The sequence below is a fragment of the Coenobita brevimanus genome, chromosome 94, assembly GCF_032717465.1.
Source record: "Coenobita brevimanus isolate Jiangsu-jjx chromosome 94, ASM3271746v2, whole genome shotgun sequence".
NCBI classification, from domain to species: Eukaryota; Metazoa; Arthropoda; class Malacostraca; order Decapoda; family Coenobitidae; genus Coenobita; species Coenobita brevimanus.
Genome location: NC_137047.1, coordinates 20,866,364 through 20,881,221, shown reverse-complemented (window position 1 = coordinate 20,881,221; position 14,858 = coordinate 20,866,364). Strand labels below are relative to the sequence as shown.

General features: G+C 41.1%; 1 protein-coding gene across 1 annotated transcript in view; it reads left to right on the top strand.

Moving 5' to 3' along the window:
* The window catches only part of Girdin (protein girdin), an 818,609-nt gene that overhangs the window by 5,535 nt on the left and 798,216 nt on the right, over positions 1-14,858 (top strand). The window contains exon 2 of the mRNA XM_080282575.1: positions 3,463-3,551. Within this exon, the coding sequence (XP_080138701.1) occupies positions 3,463-3,551 (89 nt within the window). The remainder of the gene's footprint in view (positions 1-3,462; positions 3,552-14,858) is intronic.

The window sequence follows — 14,858 nt, the reverse complement described above, 5'->3', positions numbered from 1 at the left end:
GCTAGTTGTAGAGTTTTATGGTATGGATACGATGGGTGTGAGCGTGAAAGGTGTGGGAAGTGCAAGAGTGTGATGTCAAGGCGGTGCGACCAGCCTCCCACGACAGCAATAATTTCCCGCTTAGCCACACTTGCCACTTACCGTACACAGCTACATCATGGATTCGTTAGACCTTGACGTCCATCGCAGGGTTAATGTCGGAAGGAGTGTCCACTCGAGTTCACCGCCACACCTAAACTGTAGCCTGTTGGCACCGGTAGCTACCGTATGCGTTTTCTTGACAAACTTTTTACGAGAGATATCCATGAATAAAGCTGTCTGGTGGTAGTGGTAAGAATAAAGTAAAAATCATCCAGTGAAAAACTTTGAACATACTTTTTATCCTGTCATTATGGTAGGTTTCTTGTAAGATGGTAAAGATCATCTGGTGGTAACAAATATAGGCTATAAGATGTTTTAAAATGTCATCATACTGAATGGCTTAATGTCAGCAGTACTGATATAGCCTATATCGAATGAAATTTTATCCTCCGTTTTGACATAAGGTAACCGCCGGTACGAGAATGGGATAATTACACACACACACACACACACACACACACACACACACACACACACACACACACACACACACACACACACACACACAACGACAGACCAGCTTCAAGGTCATGGCAGTATTGAGATAAAACCTACTAGGCTAATGACACGGGAAACAGCTATAATTGTTTGCAAAAATTTTCGGTTCTCACGGTATCATTTAACTGGGCTTTTATTTTTCCCACTGAGGTGTTCACGAACCAATATCTGTGATGAGATTTCTTAGTGGTGATGGTGTTGTGGCCGGAGGTTTATCTGGTAGTGTAGATGCTGTAAATACGTCACGTCATTTGGTAGATGTTTTGTCATGTTAACTCTTATGTTATAAATAGTGCCTGAAAAGAGTTAAATACCGGCATATTATGTCTAAGTTGATAAGTACAGGTACTGCTGTCTTGTCATTAGATGTCGTGAGAGATGATAAATTGCTGCCAGTACCTTATATCAAACTAAGCTTGGCACCGTACCATACGTCTCGTGTCAAAGGTTACTCTGATATTCCCCCCCACCTTTTTTTTTCAGAAAGATGTACCGTACGTCGTATCAGCGTCGGTCATATCCTGCGAGGGCGAAAGTTAAGGGGTGTGGGAATGGCCCGTAGCATAATCTTTGGCTTAGGAGGACACAAACACTTTATCCATTGTGATCTGTTCTGCTAACCACACTTTGGTGGTCTCATATTATTTAGCTAGCCTGTAACTGCACAGATTTCGATACAGAATGCATGAATGACACATGATGTCATCATGCAATATCCAGATATAAACTAGTAAAGAGGAGATGCAACGGGAGGCTAGACCACGTGAATTGCTGAGGATATTAAACTTTAGAGGATATTAAACTTCTAGGCCGCAAGAATAGCCTATCTGCCAGTGTGGAGACGTCTTGCCATCCCCTAAGCCGCCTATGGAGAGATGGATTTCCTCTCCTGTCGTGTGCCGTTCTGTTACGTTACTACCTGGACTGTATACCTGGTCACGTTAAAACCAAGCCTCATCCCTTTCTCCCAGTTTTAGGATAGTTGAAAGTGTCTTATTAGTATACGATACATATATATATTTATGTATATATGTATACACACACACACACACACACACACACACACACACACACACACACACACACACACACACACACACACACACACACACACACACACACACACACACACATACCATTTTCGCAAGTGTACAGAAGCGTTCAGGAATTCCGCGTTATGTAGATCCTGTGTTTCTTATTCAGTCACTGAACCTTGAGACTCGAGAGGAAGGGTTGTGGAAGACGTTGACCCCAGTGTTGCGGTTTAATTAACAATGTTGTCACGCTAGAGGCCGTCTCACCTGACAGTCTTTGGGTCATTTCTCACTTGCAGGGGGCAGGGTGACTCAGTGGTAGAGCGTCGGACTCGGAACCGGGGGGTCGTGAGGTCGAGACACGCCCGGTAGCTGCCATGCCGGGAGGGGTAGCGCCCTCCTGTCACCTAGCAGGGCTATATGATTTGATAAGGTCTAGCTCGGGGGAACATTTTCCATTTCTCATTTGCAGAGGAGACTGTAACATTTTTCTCGTATGATTTATATGTGCCGAATTCTTTAATATTCCTTTGTGACTCAGATTTCTTTCTTTCTTTGATTCTTTTTCTTTTTATCTTTATTTTATTTTTTTTTATAGCTTCGACATAATTTTCATCAGTAGTATAAGGTGATATTAAGTTGAACTACTCAAACTAAATTGCAACGGAGGAAGTGCGACAAACTTTCTCAAGCCAGCGAGAATACCACTCTTCCTTCCTCCTCTCCTGTTACAGATCCCCCCCAGATTAGTGGACACCGCATATCGGGGTTGTCACCATTGCAAAATTCAGTACCTTATTTATGTGTTATTCCTGCTGTGGCCATGATGTTTTGAATTATTTGATCGCTACTGGTGCTTTTTTTTTTTTTTTTTTTTTTTTTTTTTTTTTTTAGCTGTAGATATGTATCTAAAATGAAACCAAAGAGCATCATTTAAACTCATAGAGTAAGTCTCAGCCACATCACAATTCTCGTCGTTCACTGGGTTGCCAGGGCTGGGTACCACAAAGAATATGATCAAAGTGTTGCTGGGTTGAGGCGTGCACTGCAACCATTATCGCCTTGCTTAAAAGGCTCACAGTAGGCGTCACTCCACATCTACGGCTCCTCCTGTGAGTCTGTTATTTTTTCTTGTTAGTATAGGTGGAAAGACATACACCAGTAGATGAGCCTATGCGTCAAGTGAGTACGGTACCAGGTAGGCTATTACACCGACGCTGATAAGCTTTAGGCTATCCTACCTTAACAGGTTAGCTCTGGCTATAGCGACCGCAGCTGCAAGCTTCATGAATGAAGTTTCCATTCTGTTGTTTTGGAAACGGGCGTAGGTGATGATATTTACAAGTAAGTTGCATTACGGTGTGTTGATGTGTGTGTGTGGTGGTGTAGAGATGTAATGATGTGTATTGCAGTAAAAAAAATAATAATAATAATTTGGTTTTACGCCAGGTATCCCCGAAGGGGTAAGGCGTTGCCCCTGGGTAGAGGACTTTGGACTGGAGCGTGTAGCATTTTATGACCGGATGCCCTTCGTGTATATATATATATATATATATATATATATATATATATATATATATATATTTTGTGTGTGTGTGTGTGTGTGTGTGTGTGTGTGTGTGTGTGTTGTAGAGGGGTAAAGGCGTGAGTTGCAATACGGTGTGTTGTTTGTATTATGTGGTGGTGTAATGGTGTGTGCTACTGTACGGTGTGTAGTGTGTGGTGGTGTAGAGGTGTAATGGTGTGTGTGTTGCATTGCAAAATGTTGATGTGCGTGTTGGTGTTGCAGGTACGAACCTTTGAGAGTGACGGGGGCGGCGGACTGACCTACGGGGCGCTGGCGGACGGGGTCTTCCTCTATGATGTTATGCAGCACATGTAAGTAGCCAACCTCAGTTGCATAATTATCACCATTATCACTGTTCCTACCACATAGCCAGCAGCACAGAGCTTTCACCGCCACACACACTAATAATGCCACACGCGAACATCATCATCTCTATGGTACATCTGCCACATAGCATACTACCACTGCATGCACACACACACCCGAAACATCACCACCACAAACCAAACGACACACATAGCTTTCCGTACACTACCGTCACCACTGCACACCAACCTCATCATCACCACTTATAGCCTACTACCAAAACCACCACCACTACAACTATCACTTTCAGTACGGTACGGTACACTATAGGACATCACCTTCACAATTCCTGATACGGCATAGTGCAATACCATCACCAGAACAACTCCAACCACATACCGTACACTACCACACCATCATCGCAGACTGAAAGTTGATCACCGCCATTCTCATTCCAGCATAGAAACTGCTCATTGTCATACTAAGAGCGACCGGATACAAGTCGTAATTATAAGAGAGTGAAAGAAAAAGACGTCTGAATCGATGAACCCTTTCGACCAGATGTAGTGTTCAGTATATTCAAGACGGTTTTATATACCGGAGAATAAACTCATCGAACTGGAGGGGTTTATTAAAAGTTCCATTAATACATTCAACACGAGGTCATTGTTACAATGAATAATATCGTCTGAAGTTAACCAGAAGAAATTACCGGTGTGCATTTACATCATGGTGGTGAAAGGGTCGAGGCCAGACATGCGCAGACCCTGTTGATGTGACCATTTGGTAATACCACCTCCCCGACAAGGGACAAAAACGATAGCCTACTAAACATAGCCGTATGCGACACGCAGGCGAGCCTGTTATTGACTTTACATGCTTAGACGCACCAAATCCCCCTCGTCCCTCACACATCATTCTGTAGTTTTGGAAAATATTGGTGGCTACAGTACCGTACATCTCTTAATATTCATACTGCATCGGCTTTCAGGAAGGGTATAGTTTGAATACTCAGTATTTATAATAATAATAATAATAATTATAATAATAATAATAATAATAATAATAATTATTATTATTATTATTATTAATACTAGTATTGATTTGCACATGCGAATCAGTTTTGTGTACTGGATACCGGTTTCGTATAATGCATTGTATAGCCTAATTGGTATAGTGTTATCTTCCGCCCTTCCTCGCAAGAGTGTTTGTGTTCAATAGGTCGCCCGCCAAGCCAACCTCCAGCAGACTTTCACCTGAGGCATTTATGTGTGTCAGTATGCGTGCGTGAGTCATCTTCGGTCGGTGTTTTTGTTGATATGGTTGCGGTCACTTGTGCTCTGCGGGACCTGAGCGTTGATGGCTGGTGCTCTGTGGTGTTCTTGCTAGGGTTCCCCTCTGCTGTGCAGGATCATGGTAGTGTATTTGGGTTTTGTTAGGTGGTTAAAACGGTTTCAGTGGGAGTGGTGGAGAATGTGTGATGGTGATCATAATTAGGTGTGGTAGGAGCGGTAGTGGTGGTGGCTGAATGTGGTATAGTGGTAGTGGGTGTATGATGGTGGTTGTGGTGATGATGCTTTTTTGCTGTTGTAGTGGTGGTGGTAGGATGTGTGGGGAGAGGAATGGTAGGTGGGTTGTGGTGATGGGAAGAGTAGGAACTTTGTGCTGTGTCCATTGGTGATGAGGTGGTGTAATGGTACTGACTAGTTTTGTTTGTGATGATGGTCATGTCCCGATATAGGAGTGATAGCAACAATAAGGACTATAGAGGAGATGATGATGGTGGCAGTAGTTGTCTTGATGGTGAGACTGGCGGTAACGGCCGTGTGGTAATGATGATGGTGGTAAAGAATGATGGTAGGAGTGGTGGTCGTGGTAGTAATGGTAGACTGGTGGTCCTGGTAGGAAGTTATTGTAGTGGAGATGGAAGTGGCTGTGTGTTGGTAGTGGTGATATATGTGCCTGGCCGTGAATGTGACGGTGATTGCGGTAGTGGTAGGGTGTAGCAATGGTATTGACTGGGTGGAGTGGTAAACAGAAGTAACTTAACGGTGGTGGTGGTGATGGTGGTGGTAGTAGTGCTAACAGTGTTGGTAGGGGTGTGGTAGTGAAGATGTAAGTGTCTGATTAAGGGACTAAATGTGCTAGTGACAATGGTGTTGACGGAGTATGATTATATTAATGATGGTTTAGTGATGGGTTGTGATGAGGGTAGGATGTAGTGGTGTTAAGAGAATGCGGTGATGATGATGGAAGTGAGTGGGTGCAGCAGTGTAGCAATGAATAATGTTCCTGATTGTGGGAGTGACTGCGATATTGGCAGGGTGTGGTGATAATAGTGACGGCGGTAGTCAGAGAACTTGGTGATAACAGACGGCTAGGCCTACTGGGGTGGTGGTACTGGTGGTAGACGAGTTGGGTACCGCATAGTGATGATGGAGTAATGTTTTTGAATGCAGTAGTGGTGGTAGTAATGACAGTAACAGATGTGATGCAGTGATTGATTGGTGGTAAAAATGGTGGTGGTGGTTCCTGAACACGGTAGTGCCAGTGGCGTTGGCTGTGTTGTGATGGTTGAAATAATAATGATGTACGGTAATGGTGTGGATGCTGATTGTGATGGTGATAGGATGTTACTGTATGGTACTAAGGAGGGTAATGTTTGCATGCTGCTGTAGGTGACTGACTGACTGACTAACCAATGATAATGATGATGATGAAAGAAGCATTTGTGTGTGGTAGCCTATTGATGGTGGAAGTGACAATGTATGTCATGGCATCTAGATATATTATTTTGTGTGTGAGTGAGTTGGTGTGGCATTGTAGTCATGATTAATGCGGTAGTGACAGCGGTGGTGGTGATCGTGGTTGGGTGTGGTTAAGGTGGTGGGAAGCGGGACGCGAGGTTTAGCCTAACAGCTGCTGAGTGAGGCCCGGATAAGGAAAAGTGAAAGTGCGTTTATGTCACTTTTTTTTTGCGTTCCAACCTCGAGGAACAATTATGTGGTGCACTCGTAATATGTCGGGCGTGGGAGGAGGAACGAGTTTAAGAGGACAGAGTACGAGTGTGGGAGGAATACATTACTGATTGGGTACAAGAAGTCTGGCTGAGAAGATTGAGTGGTTAAGAGTGGTATAAGGTTATGGTTGTCCGAGAAAATTGAGTGCTTAAGAACAGAATAAGATTATGGTACGTTGCTACGGTGCCATAAATGCAAAGGCCACTGCTGATGCAAAGGATGTAGCGTGCATTGACTTACTATTCTTCCAGTTAACTTTTATGGGTGGGTAAGACTTTGCGTGTGGTACAGTAATTTTGCTTTAATTACTGATAATGTGGTTGTACTTGGTCTGATGATTATTCTGGTATTTTGACGATCTGTATTCTGGTATTCTGACGATCTGTAGACATGGTATATAAATGTTCTTGCACTTTATAAACATATGCAGTTTTGTGAGGGATAACATTTCTTGCTCTTTATTAACGTGCAGTGAATTGCGTATAATAAAGTGTTATTTTGCTGGTATTAACGTTCACGACTTTTTCTGTGAGAACTTGGAGCACTTTATGAAGGTAACAAACTGAGTGGTGAAAATATGAGTGTTTCGAGCGGATGTTTTATAGATCTGTGCTCCGGAAAGCTTCCAGGATTTCAAACAATAACCACCTCGGTGAACTTTCGTCTAAGTGAAGTTTAGGCGATAGATGTCGGCATTTATTGGTTTGGTTTGGAAAGCCTCTTCCTAATTTGATTTGCAAGAGTCTTCACCGCAACACACACCAGCAGCACCTAGCTGCTGCTTAACACCACACAGTATTATTCTCTTTTCCCCTTAGCTTGCCTCAGATTATTGTACCTTTATAGGTTATGTCACGTAGAAAAAAAGACAATGCTATGGCTCTGGATCCTTTCCATTGCAATTCCGTGTGACTGACATCATATGCTTGTGTTATTCTTTTGTTATAGCTCAGCATTGAAGGTTGAATATGGCAGTTTTAGACCCTTAAAGTGAAAATAGTATAGCTAGTCAACTGTCTGTAAAGCTTTTATTAGGCGTAGAGTTTTGCGGGATGACGGTTAAGACTGATAAACGTTTAAACATTTGATAATTATGTATTGTAGCCGGATGGTACGGTACTTTAAGGTGCGCACCAAAATATCAGAGAGGTTCGTTCTCAGTTGTATTTAATATATTTTCACTTACGGCACGTACACATTATTGGGTAGGTTGTAATATTCAGTAATACCTCATGTTACCGTGCCGTGATTTCCACATACCTTACTACCTACACACTACCACATGTTTCAGAAAATTCAGTTTTCTTTCATTGCCTGGGTTCATTAGGAAATTTGTCTGACCCTTCCTTAGCTAGATTTTCTTTCTTTCCATTAGGGTGTTGGAATTGCAAACGAAAAAAAGGCAGTGATTCTGTCGGTTCGTTTGTCTGACCCTTCCTAAGCTAGGTTCTCTTTCTTTCCATTAGTGTGTTAGAATTGCAGACGAAAAAAAAAAAGTGATTCTGTCGGTACTTTGGCACTGAATGGGCTTCCTTACTTCTCTTTGGGGTCGTTTGCTTGTGGGTGTGGCTGGCTCCGTATATCATTTCCTTTTTACCAGTTAATTTCTGCATTTAGTACACTCATGAGCAAAAACCTCACTGTTTGATCCTCTCCGCCGATTATCCCTCCATGATCGTGTTGGACTGGCAGGCCAAAAGGGTGCAGGATTTAGTTTTTTATTTTTTTTTATTTATTTATTTATTTATTTATTTCTCGCTGCCAATGGACGGTTATCAGTAAATTCTCTTCCAGTAGCTACCAATTTTGCTTGTTAGTTTGTTAGGCTCTTTATCCCATTATCTGTTTAGTTCTGCTTCAGGTAGCTACATTCACTGTCAAAAGCTCCTCTCTGTAGGTCACTTGTTCCCATCTATAAGCGTCGATTCCGACCCCTGTGTGAACTTAATAAACGCGGCTTCTTTGTCTGATAGGGAGGGAGCAGCCAAAGATTAAGTTCTGAACCTTGATACTTTTACCATGATATGAGCTGGGAGGAACTTTTAGCTGTTAGTGTACATTAATGTTCTCTTGTGTCATTCATGTAAGCTGTGCTGATAATATAAAGACATTAATATCGTACAAGAGAACATTAAGATGAATTGTGCAGAACAAAATAGCAGAGGAAGTGGTACAAGGGAGCCTTTGGAACCTATGAGAATGGGCCCCCCACTCAGTTCAGCAATCGATATTTTGAAAGTAGATATGCATAGGAAAGTACGGTACGTTAATAATTTTTTTTTTTTAATTCATCATAAAGAAATATTAAAGCGAACTTAGAAAATAATAAAAAGTGGAACAGTAAATAATAAAAAGTGGAACAGTCAGGGAATGAACAATATTCCTAGTTTTGTGTGATGATTATTAACAAGTAACGAAGCATCAGCAGTCTTAATTGAAATAATGCCCAGCTTGTATACTTATACTTTTCTGTGATACATTTAGCAATAAGTAGGAAGATATTTAATTCCCTGACTGTACAAGGGAGCCTTTGGAGCCTTTTTTTTTTTTCTTAATGCATAGAAGAAGGCACCAATGGTCAGAAGCCCGCAAGATTGTTCCATCCAAGAAAAAATGAAAATAACATTGAGCTAAATTCAGGATCCGTCATCGCTCGATGTTTGACTGCTGCGTCCGGAAGTGGGAAAGGTTTTGTCCCGTGCGTGAGAGTGCCCATGTCAACTGGATGTACATTTTTGAGTTTCCCGTCCAAGGGCGCTCGGTTTTGTACCGTTAGTTGGGTGCGTTGTTGGGTGTACCGGTAGGTCAGAATTTTCGTTGGGGTTCGTGTGTGCTTCAGTGTTTGTTGGTCTTCATGCGTAAATGTGCATTATTGTTGGGCTTCGTGTGTATACATGTATATGGGAAACTTTGTTAGATTTTATATATATATATATATATATATATATATATATATATATATATATATATATATATATACTGTAAATGTATTTGGGAAGTTTTGTTAGATTTTATATATATATATATATATATATATATATATATATATATATATATATATATATATATATATATATATATATACAGGTATAAATGAAGTAGTGTTGGACTTTTGTCTGCTTTACTGAGATTTGTTGGGGTTTGTTGACGGTTTAGTGTAGAACTGAGGGTTATTGATTTTGGTAATTAAGAATTTTTGAATTTTCTGAATAGGTAATTGAGTTTCTGGTGGGCTTCGTGATTGAGTTTCCAGTGGGTTTTGTGTATTATATGAACTTCTTGGGCTTTGTGTTTAAGGGTTTGTTGGGTTTGGTGCATCCTAGAGGCCATGTTGAGAATTTGTTGAGTTTGGTGTGTAAATGAGAATGCTTTAGATTCTGTATATATATATATATATATATATATATATATATATATATATATATATATATATATATATATATATATATATAATGGCGAGTTCTTGGGTTTGGTGCATAACTGAGTTACCGTAAGTCTGTGGGTGGGTTTGTGTATAGTTGATAATTTTCGTTGTATTTCGTGTTTAAGGGAGAGTTTAGTTTCGTCGTGTATGATTCAGAATATTGAGTTGCGTGTGGCTGGTATCAAGTTTTTGTTAAGTTTTTGATGTATACGTGATAGTTTTAGCCTTGTGTTTACCTTCTTGTCTGTAGCAGAGCGGACGTGACAAATTAGTCATGGGAGGCGGGAGTTCTCATAGTAAAGTTATGGGCTCGTTTCCCTCCCTCCCACATCCATAACCTCTCTTCCTAGAATTATCCTTTACTATTATTTTTGATGATGATGATCATGATGATGATGATCATCATCATCATGGTTATTATTATTATTATTATTATTATTATTACTATTATTTATTATTGTTATGATTTTTGAGGTGGGGCATTTAATTGGCTGACACCTGACGCCCGTATTCAGCTGAGTGAAATTCGAACACTTGTATTAGTAGGTAACATAGGCAGGCTTAGTTTGAAATGGCCTCTCCTGCCAACGAACTGCACGAAAAGTAATAAAAAAAGTTCAGTGACGAAAAACACCATTCAAACTCATCACCACACCCCTCTGGAAAAAGGTATTGGTACGAGCCTCTCTCTCTCTCTCTCTCTCTCGACATCGGATTACAAAAAAGGCAATGGGAAGATCATGATGGAAAAATTTGTGGGGATGTTGCTCATGAGCCAAGGATAAAGTGATTGAATTGTGAGAGCGTCGTGGGGCAAGGACACTGTGGTACTCTCAGTAAGAAGGGCTGCAGGAAGCGTCTATGTGGCAGTGGTATAGACTTGGCTGCGAGCTTTAGTGAGTGAGCTTATAATTGCCTGCACGTTACGTATGGCTACACACACTAAGAGGAAGGGGAGGAGGAGGAAGAGGAGAAGGAGGAATAAGAAGAAGAGGAGGAGGAGGAGAAAGAAGAAGAGGGGGGAGGGGGGGGACGACGAAGACGAGGAGGAGGAGAAACAGAAAGAAGAAAGGGTAGAATGTCTGTGTGTAGGGGGGAGAGAAAGAAAGAGGTAGCTGAATGGCAGGAATCTGAGAAAATAAATGGTAGTAAAAGAACAACAGAGAGTAAGGAATGGGAGAGACAAAAAATGGATGATAAGAGGAGATGTAAGGAAGGAGGGATAGTAGAAAATGGAAAGGAAGAAAGAAAAAAATAGGAAGACAAGGAGGAAGAGAAGTAAAGGAGTGTGCTGGAATAACAGAAAAACAAACAAGGAGGGAAGGGGAAAGGGAGGAAGGAAGGAAGGAAAGGGACAGGAAGGAAGTACAAGAAGTGGTTCTGGTCGCCTTCTCAAGGACATGTTCATATTTATCTCCCCCCCTCCCCGTCCTAAAAAACAAATGTACCACGCATGACGGTTCAAGGTCTGAACTTTTTGTGGAAATTTTTGATAGTAATTAATATTTCAGTCGCAAAGAAGAGTAACATCCACTGGTAATTCCGCTGATTTATTGAAACTCTGGACATTACAAAAGAAAAAACTGAAGTCTGATGCAGAAAAATTAGCAGGAAAATAAATATACGAATGATCAAAAAACAAAATGACAAAAAAAAAAAAAAACGCTCCCCCAGTTGCATCCCTGTTCCCTTTTGTTTTCGCTCAGGGGTCCAGCTGATATCACCTGTATTGACTTGGAGTGTAAGTTTGAGTATCCCGGCACTCGGTTTCAATTACCTGGCCTACTGGTGACCCTGACTGAGGCTGTCCGCCTCGCCTTATTGCTGTCTTTAAGGGCTTTAACTCGCACCTGATTTAACCCGTAAGCTTCAGGTGTGTGTGTGTGTGTGTGTGTGTGTGTGTGTGTGTGTGTGTGTGTGTGTGTGTGTGTGTGTGTGTGTGTGTGAGAGAGAGAGGGGGGGGGGATTTCACACCAAGATTGTGAAATTCTTATGGAAACTTATTTATGGTTGCGCAGGACTTAATACATTACTTAGTAGTGTATGTATTTACCGGTATATGTCAATAAGTTAAAGCGGCTGGGCCCTTGGACCTGACAGCCGCCCTACGATTTCATGCAGCTGTGGGATGCAACCTGTCCTTGGAAGATAATGGAAGAAATATTGTCAAGTAGGCCTTTCTCCATATCAAGGTCGGTGAAGTTAGGACCAGCCATTGATAACAGCCGCTGGTTTTGGGTTTACTCCAATTCACTACGTTTCAGTACAGTATTTACTTCCTTTTTTTTTTTTTTTTTTTTTTTTTAGCTACTCGTACATATAAACCGATGTACAGTACCGGCTTGTAATCCCTTTTTATACTAATTATTCTGTACTTGTATGCATGAATGCTTAAGTTAGTACCACTGTGTTCTGAATAGCGTCAGCTTTTAACAAAGTGTATTGTTATATTAATCTGGGTGGCTTTTTTTTTTTTAATAGGTTTAGAACGTTAGCGAAAAATAATGATTAATAATCATTGCTGAAACCATTAGGTACTACAGAGTGTTTAGTTGAATATATAGCCTATATATTTTTTTTAATAGCTCAAATCACCAGTACGTAGGTTAGATGTGTCTGTGGTGTAGGAACGAAAGCCTGAACTGAGATACACCTTAACCAGTCGGGTAACAAGATTTCCCGTAGTTGAACAGAAGGATCTTTTTTTTTTAGTACTAAGTTGGGTAGCCACGGTACATAATTGCCTCTATAACAACAGAGGAATCACGGTATACTCCCAATCCAGGTTTAACTCGTTACCATTAAAATGCAAGATAAAGATCATATTGCCGAGTTTCTGAAATAATAAGCCTCGTGTCCTAAAGTTAATCCAATCTGAAGCTTTTCCGAAGCAAACTGTTAAGTACGTGTCAGTGCTCGTATTCTTGTGGTGTAGCCTAATCATCCAGCAGGGAGGGCCGTTACGAAATCCTGTTGGGGTGGCTGGCAAGTTCTGGTTTTCCGGCGGGATGAAGTCTAGAATTACGGAGGCATGATTGGTGGGGGAATGAAAGTGTGGTCAATTGCAGTGGGTGTTCTGTTGTTGGCTTCTTATACAGGAACTCAACCATTTCCCTTTTCTGATTTCTGGCTTCTACAATTTCATGTGCAGCGCGTGAATCTGGAACGGAAATACGGTGATTAGACAAGCTGTGATGGTGTTGATGATGACGTAAGATTCGGTTCTTACTTCCACAGTGTTTCAAAATAAAGTAAACAAAAAATAATGAGAACCTTCCTTATGCCCATTAACCCCTTCAGTACGATAAATATACGTTTGTTGTCATTTTTGCTACCTCCAGACGATTTTATTCTGACAAGATCTGCCGTACACGAAAAAAAGGTACCGTAGCGAAGGATATATGTACACCTAACTCCCTATATTGGATGAGTTTCTAATACTGAATACGCTTGTAAGGAGAAAGCAAGAATAAAGCGAAAAATAGATCTCCTGATTGAAGGAGTTAAGAGTCCAGTGGGTTGGATTATTTAGGTTCACCAATACACAGTAATTCGATGTCGTTATTAGATGTTGGGAGGTGTTGTACGCTGCCGTTGGTGTGTGTTTAGTTCCGTAGCTGCTGTGTAGTTCAGGCAAGGTAGGCAAGTGTTAACAGCGTATAATAACTGTCTTTTAAACCCAGCAGGCGGGCTTAAGCTAGTAATCTCCTCTTCTCCTTTCCCCCCCTCCCCCAATAAGTGAAGTGAGAGCAACAGTTTTATTTAAGCAATCTTTGGTGAGTGTTTAAGTTCCTCTAAGTATGTAGATTAAAAAATGAGACAGGTGTAAAGAGTGTATTAATTCTCCTCTAGTGTCTCGAAGTTCTGTTTTTAAGTTAACCGACCCTCAGAACTGCTGTAAATGAAAATTGGGATCGGTAAAGATGTTTTTTTTATAGGCATGGAAATCTTTTACCTTTACAGTGGTGTTGCAAACCCAGTATCCTAACCTGGCTGCCTACCTGTCTACCTACCTGCCTACATACGAGTACAAGCATACATACATACTTCCTTAATTACTTACCTGCCTGCCAGCTCACCTGTTTGCCTACGACGTTTCCGTGTTGCCTTCTGTAAGAGTGCATTTAACTCTTTTTAGTGGTATTATCCTCATTTTAGGATTTAATGATGGTTGACAACAATAAGCCATTTTATTTAAGAGCACTGGCAGTCTCAGGGTTAAGCTTATAATCCAACCTCACTGAATGAAAACAAAGACTCGACCGTGTTTTTTAATCCTTCAGTAGCAATGCTTCTTCCTGAACGTGAGAGAGAGAGATGGAGAGAGAGAGATAGCAAGAAATCTAGATCATAGCCCTAAGCGGTTCCTTCATTACTAGAGATGAGTACCGGTATAATTGTTGAATGAAAACGTCTGGTGGTTGCCTGATTAAAGTGAATAATACGTCACAGGGATGAAGAAATTAAATCGTCTCACGGGAGCTAGAATGAAATATAAAGGCGTTGTCGTCTTGGAGGAATTACAGTAGATTGTGAAGATGTTAGCAAGCCCCTGATTTCTCTTGAAGGGGTTACAGAAGATAATGAAGACGTAACCAAACCTCTAATTTCTGACAGTAAGGTACCTATACCAGTAATTTGCGAAACTCCGTAAAGTGTATTTGCCTTCTTTACCTTGCTGATTAGTGCACTCTGTAACGTGACATGCAGGCTAACAGCATCTAATTCTCGCTGTTGTTCCAAAAATGACTGGTAGGAAATGGGGATTGTTTACAATCACAACCCTTCTCGATTCAACATTTTGGTCACGAGGATTTCTTTGAGGTGAACAAGATTCTCTGATGTCAACTGAAATGCAGTTCCTAAGT